The sequence below is a fragment of the Chinchilla lanigera genome, unplaced genomic scaffold (genome assembly GCF_000276665.1).
Source record: "Chinchilla lanigera isolate Chin_1 unplaced genomic scaffold, ChiLan1.0 scaffold00014, whole genome shotgun sequence".
Taxonomy (NCBI): Eukaryota; Metazoa; Chordata; class Mammalia; order Rodentia; family Chinchillidae; genus Chinchilla; species Chinchilla lanigera.
In genome coordinates, this window is record NW_004955415.1 from 787483 (window position 1) to 808270 (window position 20788).

The window sequence follows — 20788 nt, forward strand, 5'->3', positions numbered from 1 at the left end:
GTGTGTCTCCTCTGAAACTCTGTGTTGGGAACAAAAGCTTGCATTAGAACATGGCCCAGGGGGATCTTCCATCTGGGGCCTATGAGTCTCAGGGAAAGCGGATTATCTCAGTAAGGGATCTATGGAAAACTGTTACTTCTTGTAAGTCTGCGTGTGCACACGTTTCAGATAGCAGTGTGATGACCGTTTTTTCAGCATTGGTTCTAGATATAAACATGCCCTGGTCTGAGCACAAACCCGCAGCTTCAGTTTCACTTTGAGTGGGTTTTCCACAGACGATGACGATGTGATGACTTCATCTGGTCTCACTCTTGGATCTGATTTGTGAGATGATTTGAGGAGTTATTGTGGCTTAGCAACTGAGGGTTTTTTTTTTTTTTGCTTTGGGAATGTAACTCTTCCTACCATTGTAGTTGCCTAGCAACAAGGGAGGGGTGAGTAACAGTGAGGATTCTAAAACTCTAAGGACTAGGGGTAGTTGAGGTCCGTCCAAAGGACAGTGGACCTGACTTGAGATGGGAGAATGTTACAGCACAAACTCTATAGCCCCAAACTCTGAAAACCCAGAGAGCCACAGGTAAGTTTCCAGCTCCTCTTGTCCCCAGAATAATTCATGGGGATTTCTAGATAAAGTAGCCTTCACTCAGGACTTCAAACATAACCTTCCTTTAAAGTCTGTGGGGAAACATCAAACAGACTTTTTCCTTTCCCGGAGAGTGACCTTTTTCTTTGGATGAGGCTATTTCCCCACATCACAGGGCAGGGCCTGACACACAGTAGGTTTCAGGACATATTTGTGGGATGAATAAAATATACTTCATGCGCATCTCTCAAAGTCACGCAGTTACCCGCTCCCACTGTATCACTAGTGTGGGAAGGGCTGGGATGTACGGATCTCTCAGAATTGCCGATAGGCAGTGTCACCATCACCACTCTGTCAAAGATGGACTGTTCATTCCCTCCAAGTTCCCCACATAAAAACACAAATCAACCTTGGCTGTAAGTACAAGTATTAAAGTGTAGCTTACTTACAGTCAATCACTGAAAAACGTGTTGCTTAACTCAACACTTCTTTCCCCTTCACATGTGGAAATACCTTCCACCTAGCATTTTATTTCAAACCTTAAAAGGGAGACTGTTGCGCCCCACTCTGTGGAACAAGCTGTCTTTGGAGATGAATAACCTCTGTGAGGTGCTCACCCACATCTGTGGACCTACACCGTTCAGTCTTAAAACACAGTTTCCTTAGAAGAATATATGAAATTCACTTTTAACCTTGGGTTTGTGGCTCATAGGTGCAATGGAAAATTCATGAATCTTCTGACACTTGATAGAAACTCATTTCTATATGCAGCAGTGTCCGTAACCCTTAAATGATAAATAATCTTTGGGAGGGAGAAAATACTCTTTTGTCTGTCAAAGCAAATAAAATGTAGCAAATACTCCTTTATTTAATTGCTCCTAGCATATCGCCTAAAGAGATAATGTGCCAATGTGCAGACAGTTGGAGAGAGGAGCATAATGTTACCAAGTGGAGGAACAAGGCCCCATCATTAACACCTCTGACACGAACAGTACAGTGTGCAACCAGCGGGGACGCAAGTACCAAAGCAGGCCACTGTTCTCGCCGTAAATTACTATGAGTGCTTCTGTCTTTCTGGTCCATGCGGCTGAGCACTTTGTGCAGGAGAGAGTAGGCTTTTGTGATGGGACTCAAGGAGTACGAGCCTTCTTTTTTTGTTTTGTTTTGTTTTTTTGTTTTTGTTTTTTCTCCGGTACCGGGAACCGAACTCACGACCTTGTGCTTGCCAGGCAGGCACTTTGCCGCTGAGCTAAATCCCCAGCCCCGTGTACGAGCCTTCTTGATCCTGAGGTTTCATTTAGTTCCTGCACTTCCAAGCAGAACAAACACGTCTCCTGCGTCTTTTTCCTTGCCTTTTTCTCCCTTCTTTTTTCTTCTTATGCCCTTCAGACGGACCTTCCCCACAGGTTACATAAACTGAATGGGAACTTACTCTTGAGTTGTCTAAGAAATACAAAATTAGACCTGGATGCAACTGACCTAGAGAACAGAAAAGCATTTTCCCAGGAAATGCTCTGCTGTAAGAACTGGATGCCCAATAGCTTATTTTGAAATCAGTTTCATTAAAATAATTTATTCACATGGGCTAATTGTTGACTAATTACTGTCCCAATTCAACACAGAAAGTATGGAATAAAAGTTTAGAAATCAGATAGATATTTCTGAGGAGTTTAGAAAAGATAGATACTTCAAAAGGAAGAAAATCCTTATATTCTTATAAAACACAGAAAAAATACTGCTACAAGGTTTGTATGTCATATTATTACTTCATACAATGCAAATTTAAAGTAGGTTTTCCAATTTCTCCATTAATCTTGAAGCAAGAAAACATTCCAAAACACAGCCTCATAAACAAATTCTAATTTATTTTAACTCAAGACCAATAGGCTTTCTAAGCCTTTCTTTAATTATTGTAAAATACGTTTTCTCTGTGTGTGCTAAATTACTATGAGTGTTCTGAGACCATGACTCATGACATTTAAATATTATTGTCAGGTAGCCACAGCATCCTCATTTAAAATCAGTAGTTTTGTTTCAGGCATTGTTAAAAGAGGGTAGTTTCGGGGCTGGGGATTTAGCTCAGTGGCAAAGCGCCTGCCTGGCAAGCGCAAGGTCGTGAGTTCGGTTCCTGGTACCGGAGAAAAACCAAAAAAAAAATTAAATAAATAAAAAATAAAAAAATAAAAGAGGGTAGTTTCAAGTAATACTTTCTGTACTGTGGGGCTGGGGATTTAGCTCAGCGGCACAACACCTGCCTGGCAAGCGCAAGGTCGTGAGTTTGATTCCCGGTACTGGAAAGAAACCAAAACAAAAACAAACAAACGAAAAAACTTTCTGTGCTACATTTGTCACACATCTGAATATGCACATAAGAATCTTATATGCACAATGTTTTTGTTTTGCTTGGTCTCATTCAGTGACTGAATTGCTTTCTTGGCAATTCAGGTCCGTCTGAAGGGCATAAGACTGAATTGTTCTCTTGGGAGAACAAAAAGTAAACAAGTCGTAGTCCTTGTTCTCTATGAAGGTATCACTGAGAAAATGCAAAAACACAGTAGACAAATAATTACATACATCATGAAACATAATAAAGGATGTAAGAGACAGATGTCCAAAGCCTGCAAATAAAATAGGGACAAGTTATCCTTCTGATTGGTAGGCTCAAAGAAACTCAGGAAAAGGCAGCATTAAGGTTATGTTGTAAAGAAATGGCAAAACTCAACATATAGGGAAGAGAGCATGCATCTTCTGATGGAGGAAATCACTTCTAAAAAGCATGAACACATACTCTGGATCCAGTGGGTAATATGGTTTGGTATACTCAATTTTGTTTGGTATACTCTTAGAAGATGAGATTAGGGTGAAAGTAAGAGGACCTAGTTTATTAAGGTTCTTCAAAGCAATTTTTCGGTTTATGCAGAAACTTTCATGCTATTTTCTAATTCATAATAAAGAGGAACTGTCAGAAAACATTTAAATACCAGGTTTTGTTGATTTCAAGATGATGCTAGTAAAACAATTATATCTCTCAGAATTCAATATGTCCTTCCAGTGAGAATTTGATTAATTTTGTTCAGAAGTCACTGATTACTTAATTTGATTAATTTTGTTCAGAAGTCACTGATTACTTAAAATGTGAACATTTTAAGTGGCTCTAAATTTTTTGAAAAGGAGCCAAATTAGGATATATGTATAGAAATACAAAAATTAATATTCACTTAGGAGACTGGAATGGGAAGCACCTTGAGATTTTAAAATGAAGCTTATTCGTTGATAACAATAGAATGGAAGGTATTAAATCTATGACGTTTATTAAACTATTTGCTTATTAAGTCAGCAAATATTATTTACTGATCTTCTTTTTCTTTTACTTTTTTTTTTTTTACTGATCTTCTTATCCCTCCATGAGATGAGAGAAGTAACAAAGGCATGAGAAAAAATATCCTATATTCAAGGAATTTACCTTCTCAGTTGAAAGAGACATACTAAATACAATAAATAAGCAAAATGAATATGTAGTATGTTTGAAAATGATATGTACTATAAAATATTGTAGGGTTAAGAGGTGAAGTGTCAATTTTATGGTACATCCCACTAAGGTATGGCACGTCCCACTAAGAAGGTGATTTCTCAGCAAAGACAGAAACTCTGAAAATAAGCTTTGTGATAAGATATGGAGAAAAAATACACCCAGGGCTTTAGAATGCCCTCGGAGCCAAATGAAGACTGTCTCTTCCCTCTCTTTCCTTTTTTTTTCTTTCTTTGTTTCTTTGTTTCCTTGTTTCTTTGTTTCCTTGTTTCTTTGTTTCTTTGTTTCTTTGTTTCTTCCTTTTCCTTCTGCAGTTCTGGGGATCAAACCCAGGACTTCATGCATGCTAGGAGAGCACCCTGCCAATGAGTTATAGCCCCAATCCCTGATGAAAGTATTCAGAGAGGAAATGATGAATCATGTCAAAAGCTCTTAAGTAAGATGACCGCTGGAGACAGTAATGTGGAGTTCCTCAGTGAACTTGCCAAGTGCCGTTCCTGTGGAGTGGTATTGCTGGGAGGCTGATTGGAGTGGCTTTGGCCAAGAAACAATAATAAAAGAAAAGAGAAGAAAAGAAAAAAGAAAGGAAAGGAATTGGATGTGGTGAAAATGTAGTTTTGCCATGAAAGTGTTCAGACTAAGCAAGCAGAAACTAAAGGAGCAAGAGAGTGCAAACTGCACTAATAATATGTGTGTAAGCAAATGATCGAGGGGGAGGGAGAGACAGAAAGAGATAGAGAGACAGAGACATAGACACAGCGATAGACAGAGAGACAGGGACATACCGAGAGAGAGAAAGAGAGAGAGAGAAAGAGAGAGGGAGGAGGAAATATAAGAATTCTCTGAGTCTTGTTTCATAGGAGAATATGCTTTTCTCTTTCCTTTTTTCGTTTTTTTTTAAGTTGAAATAAGAGATTCTGCAGGTTTCCAGAACAGATTGTACTGTTCAGACTGGTTATTCTCAAGAGAGCCTTTAAAGACTATTTTATCTTCTTGGAGTAAAGTTTACATTCCATTATTTTTATTTCCTTTTGAAATGTCCAGAAATTGACATTAGGAGGAAATACTTGAAAAAAATTTATCTTACATGTCACAGTGTTACAATCTATTTGATGTGAGGTGTGCATGTGCCTGCCTGAATAAAATTTTGGAATTCTAAACTCTTTGTTTTTTCAGCATGAAGTCTGAAAATTCAGAGGCAGATGTAGAACCAAACAGTAAAGTATCGGTAAGAAATAAACTTTGTATGATTTTTCCCCAATAACAGTTTAATTCAATGAATACTGAGGTTTCCTTGGTATCATCTAGTTTCCACAGTTTACTACTAAGTAAACTTTTAAAAATAATGCAGGAAATATTCTTTCCTAAGCAGAAGACAGGTAGATCGGGTGGAGCCACAGGGCAATGTTGCTGTTGGGGTACTCGGAACTTAGGTGTGGGATGGGTGTCCTTTCCCATTTCAGCATGTGAGAAATGCTACACTGCTCTCCATCGCCTCACCATACCAAGGACATCCTGGGCTATTTTGTAGCATTTGCTTGTAAATGAGGAAATCTGGAACTCAGACATGATGCAGATCCAGTACCTTACATTATTCAGTTTAGGCTGGGTTTAAATCATGCCTTATTTTGTTTAGCTTGGGTTTAAACCACAGCCTATCCCAGCTATAACTTGTTCATTCTCTTTCAAGTGAGCTGGCAGCACACCCATCTCTGACCTTTCAGTCCTTCCTCTTCCAGGAGATTTTTGATGCCCAGGGAAAGCTGAGCCCCACTTCTGCCTGAGCCCCTCTTCTGCCTCAGCCCCTGGTGGGCCCCTCCATTGGCAGAGGTGAAACTGTGAGAGTTATAGAGCAGTGTGGAGGCTGGTTTGTGGGTATGTAGAGGTTCCCTGTACCAGTTCCCTTTCAGAGACCTTTGAGATTTTCCCTTAAAAATTGTATTCCCTCAGCTTCTTTATTTCTGTTTTAGCACTCCACCTAGAGAGACTATGGAACAATCCTTCAGTCCTTAGACTCCATGCAGAGACATTTCTGGAACAATCCTTTCAGCTCTAAGGTAGCAATAGTGTCGTGTGAAAGAAAAACCATAGAATTAGTATTCATACAAGACCAAGCATGTGTGTGGTGGTATAGCCATAGACAGAGCCAGGATTCAGAAAAGTTGGAATCAGACCCAAATTTGCCTCCTACAAGCTGTGTAATGAGAGCTAAGTCTTTTGAACTCTTTGAGCCTTATTTTCATCTATCAAATCAATATAAGGTGACTTACTCTACCTTAAATAACATATTTAAATGTGAAAATTGTTGATAAAGTACTTAGAAATATACAAAAGTAAAAGGTGGGCACGGTGGTGCATCCCTGTGAAGCCAGTACTCGGGAGGCCGATCAGTCTGGAGCGCAGCCTGGGCTACATAGTGAGTTCAAGGCCAGCCTGCACTGCAAAGCACGACCCTGTCACAAAAAAGAGTAAGAAATGTAAAAGAGTATAGTGCTTTAAAATTGATAGTATTCAAATAAGGGTCCCTGTTTCTTTCAGTGTTTGGTAATTCTGGTCTTTCACTCACACCCCACTGACATCACTGGCTCGAAATGATCTGCACCCTCATGAGACGCATATCTAGAACCTCACATTTTCCCCGTTATTTCTTAAATTTTAGCATATCTAACCACTGTAGTTTGTCCAATGTGGTGTGAAGTAAACTGGACATAGCTCCTAAATCCATAGTAATTTTCAGAAGGAGGGTTTTGCTGGAGCAATATGTCAAGAAGAAATCAAATTAGATTTGCAAAATGGCTTCAATTAAAATTGTCATCCATTTCTAAAAATATTTTAATCTTGTATTGTTTTATTCAGATAGGGGAATCATGGTGATTAATTTTTATTTTTTTTAATTTGAGCTATTTATGATTTTGTTGCCTCAAGAAAGAGTGACCTTCATGCAGACCATATCAAAACTCTTTTTCTGTTTGGTGGGCACATTTGGGTCTGAGAAGGGGGAACTGTCTGGGCACCAGTCTGCTTATTGTCCTTTCTGCTAAAGATGCTGGTCTGGAGGTAACCTCAGTGACAGCATCCAGAACTGGAAAGGATGAGGTGCCAAATACCACCTTCAGGATTTCTGCCTGAGGCTCCCAATTAGCTCCCTGGAGTTCTGATCCATCCTTTCTAATTTACAGTTGATGCGATAGGGAGCTCTGGGGTTTGAAGAAACTGGCTCTGTTTTAGCTTTTGTCTTTTTACCTTTCTAAAAGCATACATTTAGCTGGAGGAAGTTAGAATTAGAGACTCCAAGGCCAAATCCAGTTGCTGGTGTCTCTTCCCAGCACACAATCCCTTTCACAGAATTCATAGAACATGGAACTCAGCAAAACAGATTTTGCTGTGTACCAAGGCTCTAAACTGCAAGTGGTCTCAGTTGGCTCTTTTAAATAATTATTTTTATTTTTGGTAGACAGATTAAGATGCAGGGTAAAACCTTTTCAATTGCGTGGATATTTCTTGAGCACTCAAGCAGATTTAAACACATTCTATCCTCTGTCACCGCTGAACTGGAAACACTGGTTCTTTATTTGCCTTTATGCATTTCTACTTTAACTCCTGGGTTCCTGGGTACATTGCTCTTAAGGTAAGATCTGGATTTTATTACTGTCTGTCTGCCTGCAACAAAATTTTGCCATTGAAGTGACTTCTCATTGGTATCATTTGAAATAGAACAAGTGGACTTAGCTCCAGGCAAAGTGTTGGGTGATTGAGGTCCATGTCCCTCAGATCCTTATAGTTCAATGGGAGAGTGGCATCCAACATCATCACTATTACATTGGTACTTTTCCTCTTGTTACTGTTATCCTCAATTTAGAAATTAAGAAACTGAGATTCAGGGAGGCTTAAGAGCTTCCAGGTATTGAGAGTTCAAGTGCTGTATATTCACTGTAGATAGTAAAAACACAGGCTAATCCAGTAAGAGTGAATTTAGAGCTGCTTTTCTGGGCCCAGGTGGTCCCCATGTATCTTAGCCCTATTTTGGACTTGTTACTTAAACTTTCTGTCTGCTCTGTTTTAATATCTTCTGTCAGAGAACAGCTAATGCATATAAATAATCTCATTTAAAACTATTCAGAAAAGAAAAATTCTATTAGAAGGGGGTTTGGCAGGAACAGGATCAGGACTATTTTCTCTGAACTACTCCTGGGAATCCCAGCACATACAGGCAAGTGGTGTAGAGTATCTGATGCAATTTGTGACCTGGAGCTGCACATCCCAAAGTAAGAACATGGGTATGATGCTGTTAGTGCCAGAATATGTACTAAGGAGTTCATTCCTTGTCAAAGCTAGGCTTGCTATAAACCTGAGAGGGTATTTCACTTTCAAGTCATTGTTTCATGATAATTAAAGAATTGTTACTTTATGTGCCAAAAATGTAGAAGCACTTTTGGGTTTTTAATATGTAAGGTCATTCACAGCACACTATTCAGGAGGTCAGTTTTATGTGAAGATCATAAAACAACTAAAAGATTTTAATTTTATAAATTGAGAAAAGTAATCCATATCTTATATAAATTCTGCTTCTCCTTTAGTATTTGCTATAAGATATCATCTATAAGTTTCACTGAAAAAATATATTTTAACATACTAGGATGTCTTTCAAAAGATTCTTCTCTTTGATAAGCAAAATTTTAAATCTTTAATAAATGTTGTTAATGTATTGTGCATTAAATGAACATTTCAAATGACTTAAAGTAGATATTCCTGTTCATTCTGAAAATGAGAGCAACTTAGAACTGCATTTCTATGTACACTGAAATATAAAGGTTTGTTGCTATTCTAGAAAATAGATTCATTTTTATTTCACCACTTTAATCAGTAAGAAATGGTAACTCCAGAACTTTCTGTTTTGCCTATCATCTTCCTTGCCACTTTCCTTACACCCTTCCTTCTTTCCAGCTTTACTGGGTCATAATTGCAAATTTAAACTGTACAGGTTTTGGCATACATATAATGCACATGAAGCTATCACTCCCAAACTTTCTCATGCTCCTATCCATCTTAAATTGTTTCTCTTTGTATCATCTTGCAGGTGTTGAATTGTTATTTCTTTGCTCCTTATTATTTGTAAGAGATCTTTCCTTTCATGATTGCTAGCTGCAATGCTGTCTTCAAGTTCTGAAAGTCTATCTTCAGTTTCATTCAAGTGATTTTGTCAGCTTTCAATGGAATTTTAATTTTTCTGATTATCTCTTTGAATCTGTTTCATGCATTCTAATTCTTTCCTATATTGTTCATTCAAGGTTTCCATCATTTTCCTATGCTTCCCTATTTTTTTTACCTGTATCTTCTTTAGATGTGATGAGCAATTCTTTCATTATGATTGTCATTTCATTTTTTACCTGAGAGATTATTTCTGATCTAATTTCCTCTACAGTGTCATGGAGTTGTTTCTTTACTTCAGTTACTTTCATTTCAGAAATGTCAAGTGTGTGACTTCCAATTTCATCTAAGTGTTTATCTCCTGGACTTGTTCTGGGTGGGCTGGAAGTCTAAGATTGCATTTTGCTCCTTTGTTTTGATGTTTCTATTTAAAAAAAATTTTATTTTGTTGTCTCTGATGATCCTTATAAGTTTTGGTAGTAGGTAGCTATATCACTAGGGTCAAGTCTTCCCTAGGAAAAGTCTACTCTTCAGGGATATCTTCCTGTATAGAAGTTTCTTGGTTTGTGTCTGTCCCAAGATCCTACCTTCCCAAGTAATTAATTAAGAGTGGAATGTTGGTTTTTACTTGGCTCTTTCCCAAGTCTTTTGGTGTAGGGCTGTGTTGAGGTTTTACCCCAGAGCTTCCCAATTTTATTACTCAAGGGACAACAACTGATTACAACAGAAATGACATCTTAGCTACAGTGGTACTATTAGCAATAATGATAGCATCCAACACAATTTAGCATCAAACTGTGGTAATAATTGATTTTGACTTTAGGCCATAGGAACAAAATCTATAGTTATATAAAGAACCAGTCATAAATTAGGAGTTTGTACGCAAAGTGTTTCCTCTTGTTAGAATGGATTTACCCTGGGCTCCTCCAGTTGAGCTGGTTGCTGAGTCCTGGTTGCCCATCCTGTGGTGTAGGGGAATGGGCCATTCACCTGGGTTCCTCCAGACTGAGGTTCCCATGGTGACAGAGAGGCTATAGGTGTGGTTTCTCCCCTCCCTCATGGCTCACTGAGGTTCTTGCAGTGGTGGAGAGGTGATGGGCCAAAGTTGGTTTGTTTCTTATTTGGTACTGAGAAATTTTTTTGAAAAATATATTTTGGATATAAGTAATTTTTTGGATATTGTTCCCAAATTTTTTTTTCTGACCTGTGGTATACTCTTTTCATTCTTTAACAGCATCTTCAGAAGACCAGAAGTTTTCAATTTTGATGAAATCTAATTAGCAATTTATACTTTCATGGTTCATGTTGTGGTAACCAAACCTGAGAAATCTTTGACCAAAATCACAAGTATTTTTCTTCCAAGTTTTCTTCTAGAACTTTTATACTTTTAGGTTTCATATTTAGGTCTATGATCCATTTTGAGTTAGTTTGACTGTCCACTGAGACCTCAGAAATTTTCGTTAGCTGAGAGAGGCTCCTTGTCCCAAGAGTGCTCACACTCTTCATGGGGGCAACCTGCCTTCAGTGACAAGGTCTTCAGGGACAGGTCTGGCCTCCTGGCTTTGACTGGGGCCATTCTGAGGAGCTAGTCCAGCTCCACAGTTTTCAGGGTAGGGCTTGAAACCTATTACACTTCAGCTTCTCTTCCAGTAGAGGTTTCATCTCCAATAAGCCCACTGCAGCCAGATCTCTCCAGTGTGATTCCTGGAAACCTAACCTAAAGCAATAGCAAAAACAGACCCAATGGTAAACCAATGGGTCAATTTTTACGAATGGAAGTTCATAAGAAATGTCATACAACCATTATGCTAATGATCAGGACAAGACTGAAAATAGGAACAGAAAAAGTCATTGTAACTTCTAATAGCCCCTTAGAGAAATCTTTCTTAATGTAAGGTTTTGATGAATGTCTCTTTGCAAACTTTAGGAAGTAAAATATTTCATTTAATGAGTCATGGTAATTTTCACACGCTCAATCTAAAGATATTATTTTTTCTCACAAAAGTATGTTATAAATGGACTCTTTCCTTCTAGGAATGTCTGCTGAAAGGGGTTAATATTATCTTCCCAGATCTTGAAATGTGGATGTTAGCTGGAGTATCTGTTGTTCAACCTCTTATGTAGCTGCTTTCATGTTTCAGTCTTGCAGAACAAGAACAGCTGATCCATATCACATTCTCCTGGGCCCAATCCCACCCCTGTGCTGTATAATCATACCAAACTTCACCCAGTTTATATCATGTGGCCTAAATAATATGTAATACAAACTTCTATAGAGATTTAAGGTCAAGCAGTACCCAAAAAGTAGTGTGATAGTATCATTTTAATTGGTGAGATAGATTTTTCCCCTTTTGGCTGATATCAAAAGAGATCAAAATATGAAATGATTTCAATTTACCTTAAAATTTTAAAAATTGTCATTTACAATTGGGTTAATCACTTAATATTTTACTTTTCCAAATAATTTATTTCTTTATCAAAAACTCCAGCTGCAGTATTAGGCAAGGAGCTCTAATGGAACTGCTGAATGGGACACTTCAATTGGGTATGCATGTCCACGGTGGGACAGCCACAGGAAGAAGGCCACAGGGGAACACAGCGAGGGCTTCAGCAGGAAGTTGTGCTCATCACTTCTCCCATTTTTTCAGCAAAAGAAATCCTACAGCCCCAAATATTTTTAAGGCCTGGAGAATTAAGATCATGTGACATGCCTAGGAGCGATTTCCAAAATGTTTAAATAGACAGAGAGGTATAGCAACATAAAAGCTAGACTTAAAAAAAGAATTAAACCTAAGGAAATGTGTCCTATTTTACAGATTAAAAATAAAAGAAAACATTTGCTTCAGAAGTTTAATATTTGAATAGTAAATTCTATTTAACTTGAAAATGGAGGTTATTAAACAAAAATCCTGAAGTCTAAAATGAGGTTGGCCTAAGAACTAGGAAATGTCCTTTAGAAAATGATCCTTCATAAACAATTGGGCAAGATGACCTATTTCATTTTGTATTTCCATGATAGAATAAATGTATAAGAAACAAAAGGTCCTGCCTTCATGCAAATGCATTCGTTTTTTTTTTTTTTTAATGTCAACAGGCAAAGTAATTTAGAAAACATGTGGCACTGGAACAGATTGTTTACAGATAGGATGTTTTTCAGAATTCCCATGAGTGGCGTCAGTGGAGCAAAGGACCTTTATACACTGAAGTAGTTGAGTATTTGCAGAACTGTTTCATCAGGTGCCCATGGCATTTTTCTCCACTTGGTTCCTTCAAATGGCAAAAAGTTCCAAACAACTGGCCTTATTTCAGGAAAGTATGCTAGTCTGCACCAGGAGATGCTGACATACTTGATTTTCCCTGCAGGTGGGAACACTGAGAAAGTTGTGTGTGTGGAAGGGAAGAGATGGTCAGCTGAAACAGAGACAAACTCACAGATATCCTTTTTAGAGATTGAAGGCTTCTGTGTATAAATATTTTGGATAAAATCAAATTTCATGACAATTTGCTCATCTTCTGAAAGCTGAAGGTTTAAGTTAGAGCAAGACTGGGTGAGAGGGAAGTGTATATGGGGGCCACCTAATCAACCAGTCTGACTCTGAGAGGCCACTTCAATTGCTGTGATCTGAAAAATCCAAATGTCCACCACTTCCCCAAGAGAGGATATCTTCCCAAAGACCAGGGACAGACATCCGTGTCCAAGCCAGCCTCTCCCACAGGAGTAAGCAGCCCTTTGTGAGGCCCTCTCTGGATGTTTAGTGAAAGCCTGAGAGAGTTGGGGAGCCCCAGGAGTGGACAGCACAGGATGCAGGCTCTGAAGGGTGATGCCAGCCTCTGACTGCCCTCAGCCTCAGGAGATTGAATCACCTCACTCAATTTATTTTGAGAGTTTGATTAAACTAAAACTAGCTGCTGGGAATAAGTACCCCAGATCTCCTTGCCGTTAGAGGGACTATGTATGTTAGATCAGGTATCAGAGTCAGTTGGATATTTTGAAATATGTTTGATAATTTCAATTAATGTGGTATGTTATTTATGTGAAGTTCAGAGAAGTGAAGGGTTTCTCCAAGATGCGATTAGTTTGCTTCTTCAAAAAGTTGACATTTTCCTTGAACAAAGTTATACGCCAACACATAAAGATGACAAGATAACCTAGTCTCTGAAAATTCTGTATCCTGTATCCAATTTAACAAGCAGTTATAAACATTCAAAACAAACAATAGGAAAATGTTTGTCACATCTCTTACCAACATCCATTTAAATTAAGGTCATGTTATCAAAAATTTAGAAAAATTCTCCCATAATTGCTTTCTTTGCTATAGCTCAGTATTCTGTAATTCTGAGATTTCAGTGGTGCAAATAGTCAGAACTGGTTTGTGATTCAAAAACAAACAGACAGACAAAATATGCACTAAACACATTTCAAGTACTGAGTCACATTGATTAGTGGCTAGGCTACACAGCATACATCCTCTGGCCTAGGGTACCTGCTGCTGCTCCTTACATTCATCTTTTTATTGTTTAAGAACTCTGAAATGTCCTCTTCTATCAATTTTCCTTTCTTTGGGCACTATGTATAGAAAAAAAGTGATATTACCAACTATGCTCAAAGAAAGCAAAAAACAGACTATAAAAATGGGGTCTCCTTTTTTATACTTTCTTGAAAGATACTGCAATACTTTGGGCAATAGTAAGAAAATCAAAGATAGTTATTAATTTTAATATCATATTGTCCTTCTAGGATTTTATGCCATTTTTACTTGGTTCTTGTTTTCTTTTTAACCTTTTTTAGTTGTTTTTTTTTTTGTACAGGGAATCAAGCTCAGGATCTTATGCTTGCCAAGCAGGCGCTGGACCACTGAGTTAAATCCCTGGCCCCTGATCTTCTTTAAATATATGTTTGGAATAATTGGTTAATAATAACATAAAGTAATTCCTGGAGTGACCAAGTAGTAAAATGTTTCCACTATAGGAACAATAACACCACTAAGCTTCCACAGTATGTCTTAATCACAGGTGTCAATTGAACTGTATGAAAAGTGCAAGATAAAATTAATTTAATTCCATGTTTTATAAATAAATATATATCATCCTTGTTTCTTTGTAAGACTATCAAGAAAAAAGTCATGAAATATGAATTTTTACAAATGGAACTCTTCCAAAAAGAGATCTATAATTGGGTCCGATATCATCTCATCTGATAATATATGAAGAGATAAATAGCATAAATTAAACAGCATGTGGGGGAAATTTCGGAGACATTTTTCTTTTAAATTTTTCACTCCTTTCCTATAAGCTTCAGTCTCACGTGATAGCTTTTCCCAAGTTTTCTAAAAATAATAATGATAATAATTCCTCAAATACCACTTTCCTTTGGCCTTAGTGCACACTTCTCTTCTTCTTCCTCAATTCTTCCTTCTCACCTCAGAAGCCCCAAAGAACAAACAGGTCTAGCAAGAAGTAAGGGAAGTAATGATGTAGACCAAGCAAAAGCCCTTGTCAGCTGGCAGGGAAGGACATAGACCAGCGATGGTGAAATTTCTTTCAATGGTACAAACATCCTGCTGGGGCCCACGTGTCCTGGGTTCGCCGCCACTGACTGTGCTCACCAGCCGTGTGTCCGTGATTGACCTTGGCACTTTCCCTGCACATGAAACTTGTATTGCTGCAGTCTCTGAAAACAGGATGCCCCATTCCCCTGGCCAGGGTCCATTCTACTTGGCAATTTTTTCATACCATTCCCATCCACTCTGGAGGCTGGTGCTGAAGCATTTGAGTGGTGGAGCCTGAGACATCTGCCTCCACACTGGCCACAAATGATGCTTGCAAAGAATTTCCCAGCCTCTCCTTTGGGGAGATGGGAAACTCTCCAAATAAGGAGAGACACTGCACAATCCAAACAGCACAAAAAGGGAAATGGCAACCCTAGAGTTCAACTCAGGTGTCGTCTTATTCACGGATGAGAAAACTGAGGTTCACTGAGGCGCTATTTTTGGTTATCTTCTGCTTTCATTGATATTCTGGCCATCCCTTTTAGAAACATTTGACTGGCAGACTTAAAAGAAGTGGAAATTTACAGTAAAAGAAAGCCCTCTCATCTGTCCTCTGCTCGCCTTATCATATTGGAATGTACTATGGAAATTGTTGCTGGACTTTTATCTGATACAAAATGATGCATAACATATTTCTCCTTCAGATCTTGGTATAAAGGGCATCTGTACAAATGCCATGCTGGGAGGGGAAAATGATTCTCATGGTACAGCAAGTTCAGCTAAGAGTTTCCTTCGAAGTTCTGGGAATATAATTGGAGTATGGAAATTCTTAAAATTGCAGTTAAATTTCTTGGATTTATTTAGAATCTAAAGGTCACTGGTAGAAAAAAACCTTACCATCTCTTCGAGCACTGTTCTTAATAAAATGTTAGCTGTTAATTGTATATTGTAGCAATAATATATTTAACAAAATTAACTTTAAAAAACCACAGCCATCTTGGACAATAAAATTCCATCGCTTCATTCCTAAGCTGACATTAAAATCTTCCTTCTACATGTATTTCCTAAAACATTAGGATTCGGTGAGCTAGTAAAAGCCTTCTTGGTCAATATGTCCAACTACTCAAAATCTAAACTCTAATATGATGTATGAGAAAATAATCCTGTTATGTACATGCATGCATACACACAAACACACACACACGCACACACACACAAGCTTTAAGTATTCAGTGTATCATCTTTACACATGGGAAAGCTATTTGCAGTATTTTATTCCCCATTTAATTGACAACTTTATTTAATAGCAAATGGTATTTTTGATGGAAGGAATCAAAATCATTTCTTTAGAAAGTGTACCTTTTTATCTGTTTTATTTTATAATTCTTATTATGTTTCATCTCTTTTTCTACTTTATTCTCGTGATATTCCTTTTAAATAGGTGAAGAAGAGTTGGGTTCATTATAATATAGACTAATTCTCTCATTTCACTATGTATCTGTTTTATTCACTTATGTTATTGTATTTTAAATCTTAAATTGTGATAAATGACATATAAAATTTACCACTTTAATTTTTAAAAGTTGCAGTGTTCCATAGTAGTAAGTATGCTCTTGTTGCTGTGTAGCCAGTCTCCTGAGCTTTCCTATCTTGTAAAATTGAAACTTTATACCTATTAATTCCCCATTTCTTCCTCTCTTTTTTCTGAAGAAATAAAAAAATTTTTCTGGTAGTGATATTACCTTGCTTTGTTTATTTTCCTTTTTTTATCAGGAAGAAAATATGTTTGCTTTAAAAGAATCCTCTCTTGTGGGCAGCAAGATGGATACACATTAGTTGTTGTGAAGTTTCATTTCTAAACCCAGGCTTTCCTGGGAAGGTGCACTGCTTGCTTTATTGTCCAGAAAGAAAGATACACTAGTATGTATCTTCTGAGCTTGGGGTATTTCCCCAGGAAGAAAGAATTATTCATTTATTCATCTGCATAATTTATAATAGTGGTGTCATGAGCATTTCAATACTCTAATTCATCAAGATTTTACATTTTATTTTAGAATAAAACTAAAGATGTGTGGAATATAATATTCCTTTTATATAATGAAATATTAATTTGGTTTACATGGATAAGACTGAAAAAGGTACTTAAACTCCCTGAAAGTATATACAAAGCCATGCATGTATGTGTGTGTGTGTGTTTGAGATGAGAATTTCCAGGTTTTATCATGTACTCAAAGGAGTTTGTGATGTTTCTAAATCAAAGTGGTTGAGGGCTATTTTAGGTCACACAACAAATCCGGTAAGAGATGTAACATAATAGGAACTCAAATTCAGTTCTCTGGCAGCCACAGCTGGTTAACTTTAGTGTAAACCATGGAAGATACATATTGTTTACAAGGTCCCTCCTGATACTGTTTGTATAAGATCTCTGAAAACCTATAAAGCAGTGTTATTTGAAATAGAACTGGAATATTTTAAAACAGATTATGACAGGCTTTTATTACCTCCTAACATTTTCCAGAATCCTCATCAAAGAGACAAGAACAAGGTCCCAAAGCACAGAGCAATATGTTGGGAGTGAGCACAAAATATAAAATTAAATAAAATCACAGAAGTTTTGTATTGGGCAGAAATTCTAAGCTGAGAATTCTGATGAGTATTAATCATGTCTGTCTTGTCACTATTTATTTCTTCATTACTTAGCAGAGCACCTGACAAAGAGCCCTCAATAAATGTTTTGGAATTAAAATGAATTAAATTACCTTGACTGAATGGAAATAAGAGCTGGCTTGTTAAGTGCTCTGGGTAGATCATGATGTAAAGCTATTTATGAAGCTATTGAATATCACACAGTCATGTCCACTTCCATAACAACAGTCATCTCATAAATTAAAATCTGAGTCAACAATCCTTTTCCAACACCTTTTTATTCTATCAGTGTGATATACAATGAAAAAGTAGTAAAGTTTGCACAAGATGAAAGGCTGACCTATCAGAGAGTGTGTGTGTATGTGTGTGTTTCCTAGAAAAATAGAATCCTGGAAATTGGATAGACAATTATCTTGTGCAAGCTTGGGGGACTTCGAGGGCCATAGTTCTGGAGTGGCAGACTTTATACATTTATATTTCATAAACCACTAAGAACTTACATCCAAAAAATAATTATGACAACAATTAGGTTTAGCTCTCTTGCCAATTTTTCTTTTTTTTCAAAAATATACTAAAACACAGTGGTCTCCATATACCACCATCAATTGTTAAGGAAATATCCTCTACCCAAAAGATAGACCAATCATAACATCAGAATAAAGGACTGTCCTCTAAATGGAAAACATTTGACTTCATGAAAATTTTACAGCATTGTTTTTTATTTTTATTTATTTATTTATTTATTTTTGGCTTTTCTCCGGCACCGAGAACCGAACTCACAACCTTGCGCTTGCCAGGCAGGCGCTTTGCCGCTGAGCTAAATCCCCAGCCCCTCAGCATTGTTTTTTAAATCTTGCTTTTGTCCTTTCATTGCTGACTGGTGAAAATGTTATCACAAACCATCGGGGCTGTCTTGGCTGGTATTTGAGAACCACTAGTAGAATTAAAACCCTCTGGGCTGAAGTTTCTTTGTGTCCTGTGGTCCAACCCTGACCCTTCTATCCTCCCTTCAGCTCTGTGCCTTCCTCTCCCGTGTTCTTCCAGGAAGACTGGCATCTCTGCACCTGCCATTCAGGCTCCCCTGCTGTTGCTTCTTGAGTTCAGCCCAAGAGAGATTCAGGCAAGAGAGCAAGTGAGCGGGAAAAGGTCAGGGTACTTATTTTACCATCCAAACATGGGTGGCAGTGGCTGTTTTCCTTTCCTCAAGCTCTCTTTTCAGATTACCTGTGATGCTCCCCTCCCCCCATACCCCTACCTGTCTAGGCTAGACAAGGCAAAGGGCACCTGTACTCCTGCATGGTACCTCGCCCTCCTTTGTTGATGCCAATACACTGTCTCTGCAATCAGTCACTTCGCTTAATCACTGCAGTGCAGCACCCTTCTGCTTCCTGCTAGGAAACACACTCTTCATGGAAAGATGAAAATGCTGAGATCTGGACAAGTAAAGTAGCTGGCCCAGAACCCCACTGCCACTGAGCTACATGGTCTTCCAGAAAACAAGCTGGGTCTCCTTAGTGCTCATGGGGCATCATCCATGGTTACCTCCTGCTCCAGGGTGGACACTTTCTATAGCTTGTTTTCTCTTCACATTTCACTCCTAGATCTTTTTCTTTTTTTTTTTTCTTTTTTGGTACCGGGAATTAAACTCAGGACCTCGCACTTGCCAGGCAGGTGCTGTGCCACTGAGCTATATGTTCCTCTTCACATTTCAAATTTAAATCTTAATGGGTGGCTACTGAGGCAATCCAAAACACAGAAGCCTGAGAAACTACCGCAGAAGCTAAACACAAATGGAAGTGAGAGCAATGGAGTTGTCACCGTGCACTAAATTCTGATCTTAAAGATGAGTGATGACAGAAATCTGCCTAGTAGAAGGGACTGGGGCATGGGAGAAGGTAAGCAGCTGGGAAAAGACTTAAATAGGCATAAGAAATATGCACAGTCCCTGGAAGAGTGAGAAAGTGGAGGTCTACAGATGCCTGCAGGAACGAAGGGCAGCAGTGAAGAGATGAGATAGCAAACAGGAAGTTTGACCATTGCAAACTGTATTTAAGTTATGTTTTCAATGGCAGAAAGTCATTGCACCTCTAAGCAGAGGCTGCTCTGGGAGCCTGGTGTGTTAGGAGTCTCAGATGTTTGAGATATTAAATTTTCTAAAACTGACCTATGTCAAAATGCTCTGCTACAGAGATGAATTTTGTTTAATGACATAAGGATGAATTTTGTTTAATAATGCTTTTAAACAAATGCACTTGCACCTATTATTACATTAGCTTTGTTCTTAGTTACACACTTGAGTGAATTTCCAACTGCTCCTGTTTGATCACTTGCTGTCCCAAAAACATCCTTGTGGGTATTCTTTTATTTTTTAACTAGGGCTTTAAAATCAAACTATTCTTGCAAGATTAATAGACTTACTAACATCAAGCGAAGACTTCATCTGCTGAAGTATTTGCTTGTTTCACTTGATCACTTATCATTCAGTCCTGACAAAGCCCTAACACCACCACTTTCACAGCTGTCACCTGCCCCGCACTGTGCCTGCCAGGCCCTGGCCCTGGCCAGCAGGACTTCCCTGGGACTCTGTCTCCATCAGTGTGGATATGTGGAAAGTGCTGCTCAAAGAAGTCACTGTTTCAGCCTCTCAGCATGAAGAACTACTCTGTCTGGTGCAACCACCTTCCTTGACTGCTGAGCCTCCAGTCAATCAACACTTATTATTGGTTCCTATGAAATGCTCAGCAAGGTTCTGTCTGGCCTCTGCACACAGAAGCCTTTCCAGGTGTGACACATGAAGTTGGATCACTTAGAGACCTTGAGCAGATTCTCAAGGATAGGAGCAGTTTTTATGGCTGAAGGAGAAGAGGAAGGTCATTTTAGCATAAAGAAATAAAAGCTTCAAAGCAAGGAAGGGGATAATGAGAAGGTACTGGGATAGGGTAGAGAAATCAAGAAAAGTAAAATTAAGAGAAAATTTAAATCTTTATATTTTCAAATGATAAAGCTTTCTAACTAAAAGAGAGTCTACTCTTAAAATTTCATGTAAAATTTATTCAAAATTAGTAAACTATCAACCCAAACACTTATGTAAAAGTCAGGTGTCTTTACCCAGTAATCAAAGAGTTTGCTCAGTTTTAAATATTACTTACATTATTTTAGTTTGATCACCTTAGCTACATGTATTTAGATTATTGTCTTGACATTTGGGTAGAGTTTTTTTCAGATAAAAACAGGAATTACTAAATTGCTGTAATTCATCATTTGCAAATGCACATATAGGCTCAGTCCCCAAACACTGCTATATCACCTAAGTTTTCAGCATTTTGATGTCATGTAACAGACTATTAAATAATATATGTCTGTTAATACCTCAAGCCTGAGAGAGTATTCATT

At 38.0% G+C, this 20788-nt stretch overlaps 1 protein-coding gene across 7 annotated transcripts in view; it reads left to right on the plus strand.

The window, feature by feature from the left end:
• Nucleotides 1–467: 467 nt before the first annotated feature.
• The window catches only part of LOC102004923 (spindle pole body component 110-like), a 192153-nt gene continuing 171832 nt past the window's right edge, over nt 468–20788 (plus strand). For 6 of the 7 annotated variants that reach the window (XR_260257.1, XM_005380548.1, XM_013512193.1 and 3 more), the window contains exons 1-2: nt 468–577; nt 5289–5340. Coding sequence is in view for 6 of the 7 variants with exons in the window: in XM_005380548.1 (XP_005380605.1) it covers nt 516–577; nt 5289–5340 (114 nt within the window). In the remaining variant the exon portion in view is untranslated. Of the gene's footprint in view, nt 578–5288; nt 5341–6082; nt 6170–20788 lie in introns of all 7 variants that reach the window. The other variant, XM_013512192.1, reaches the window with a different exon arrangement.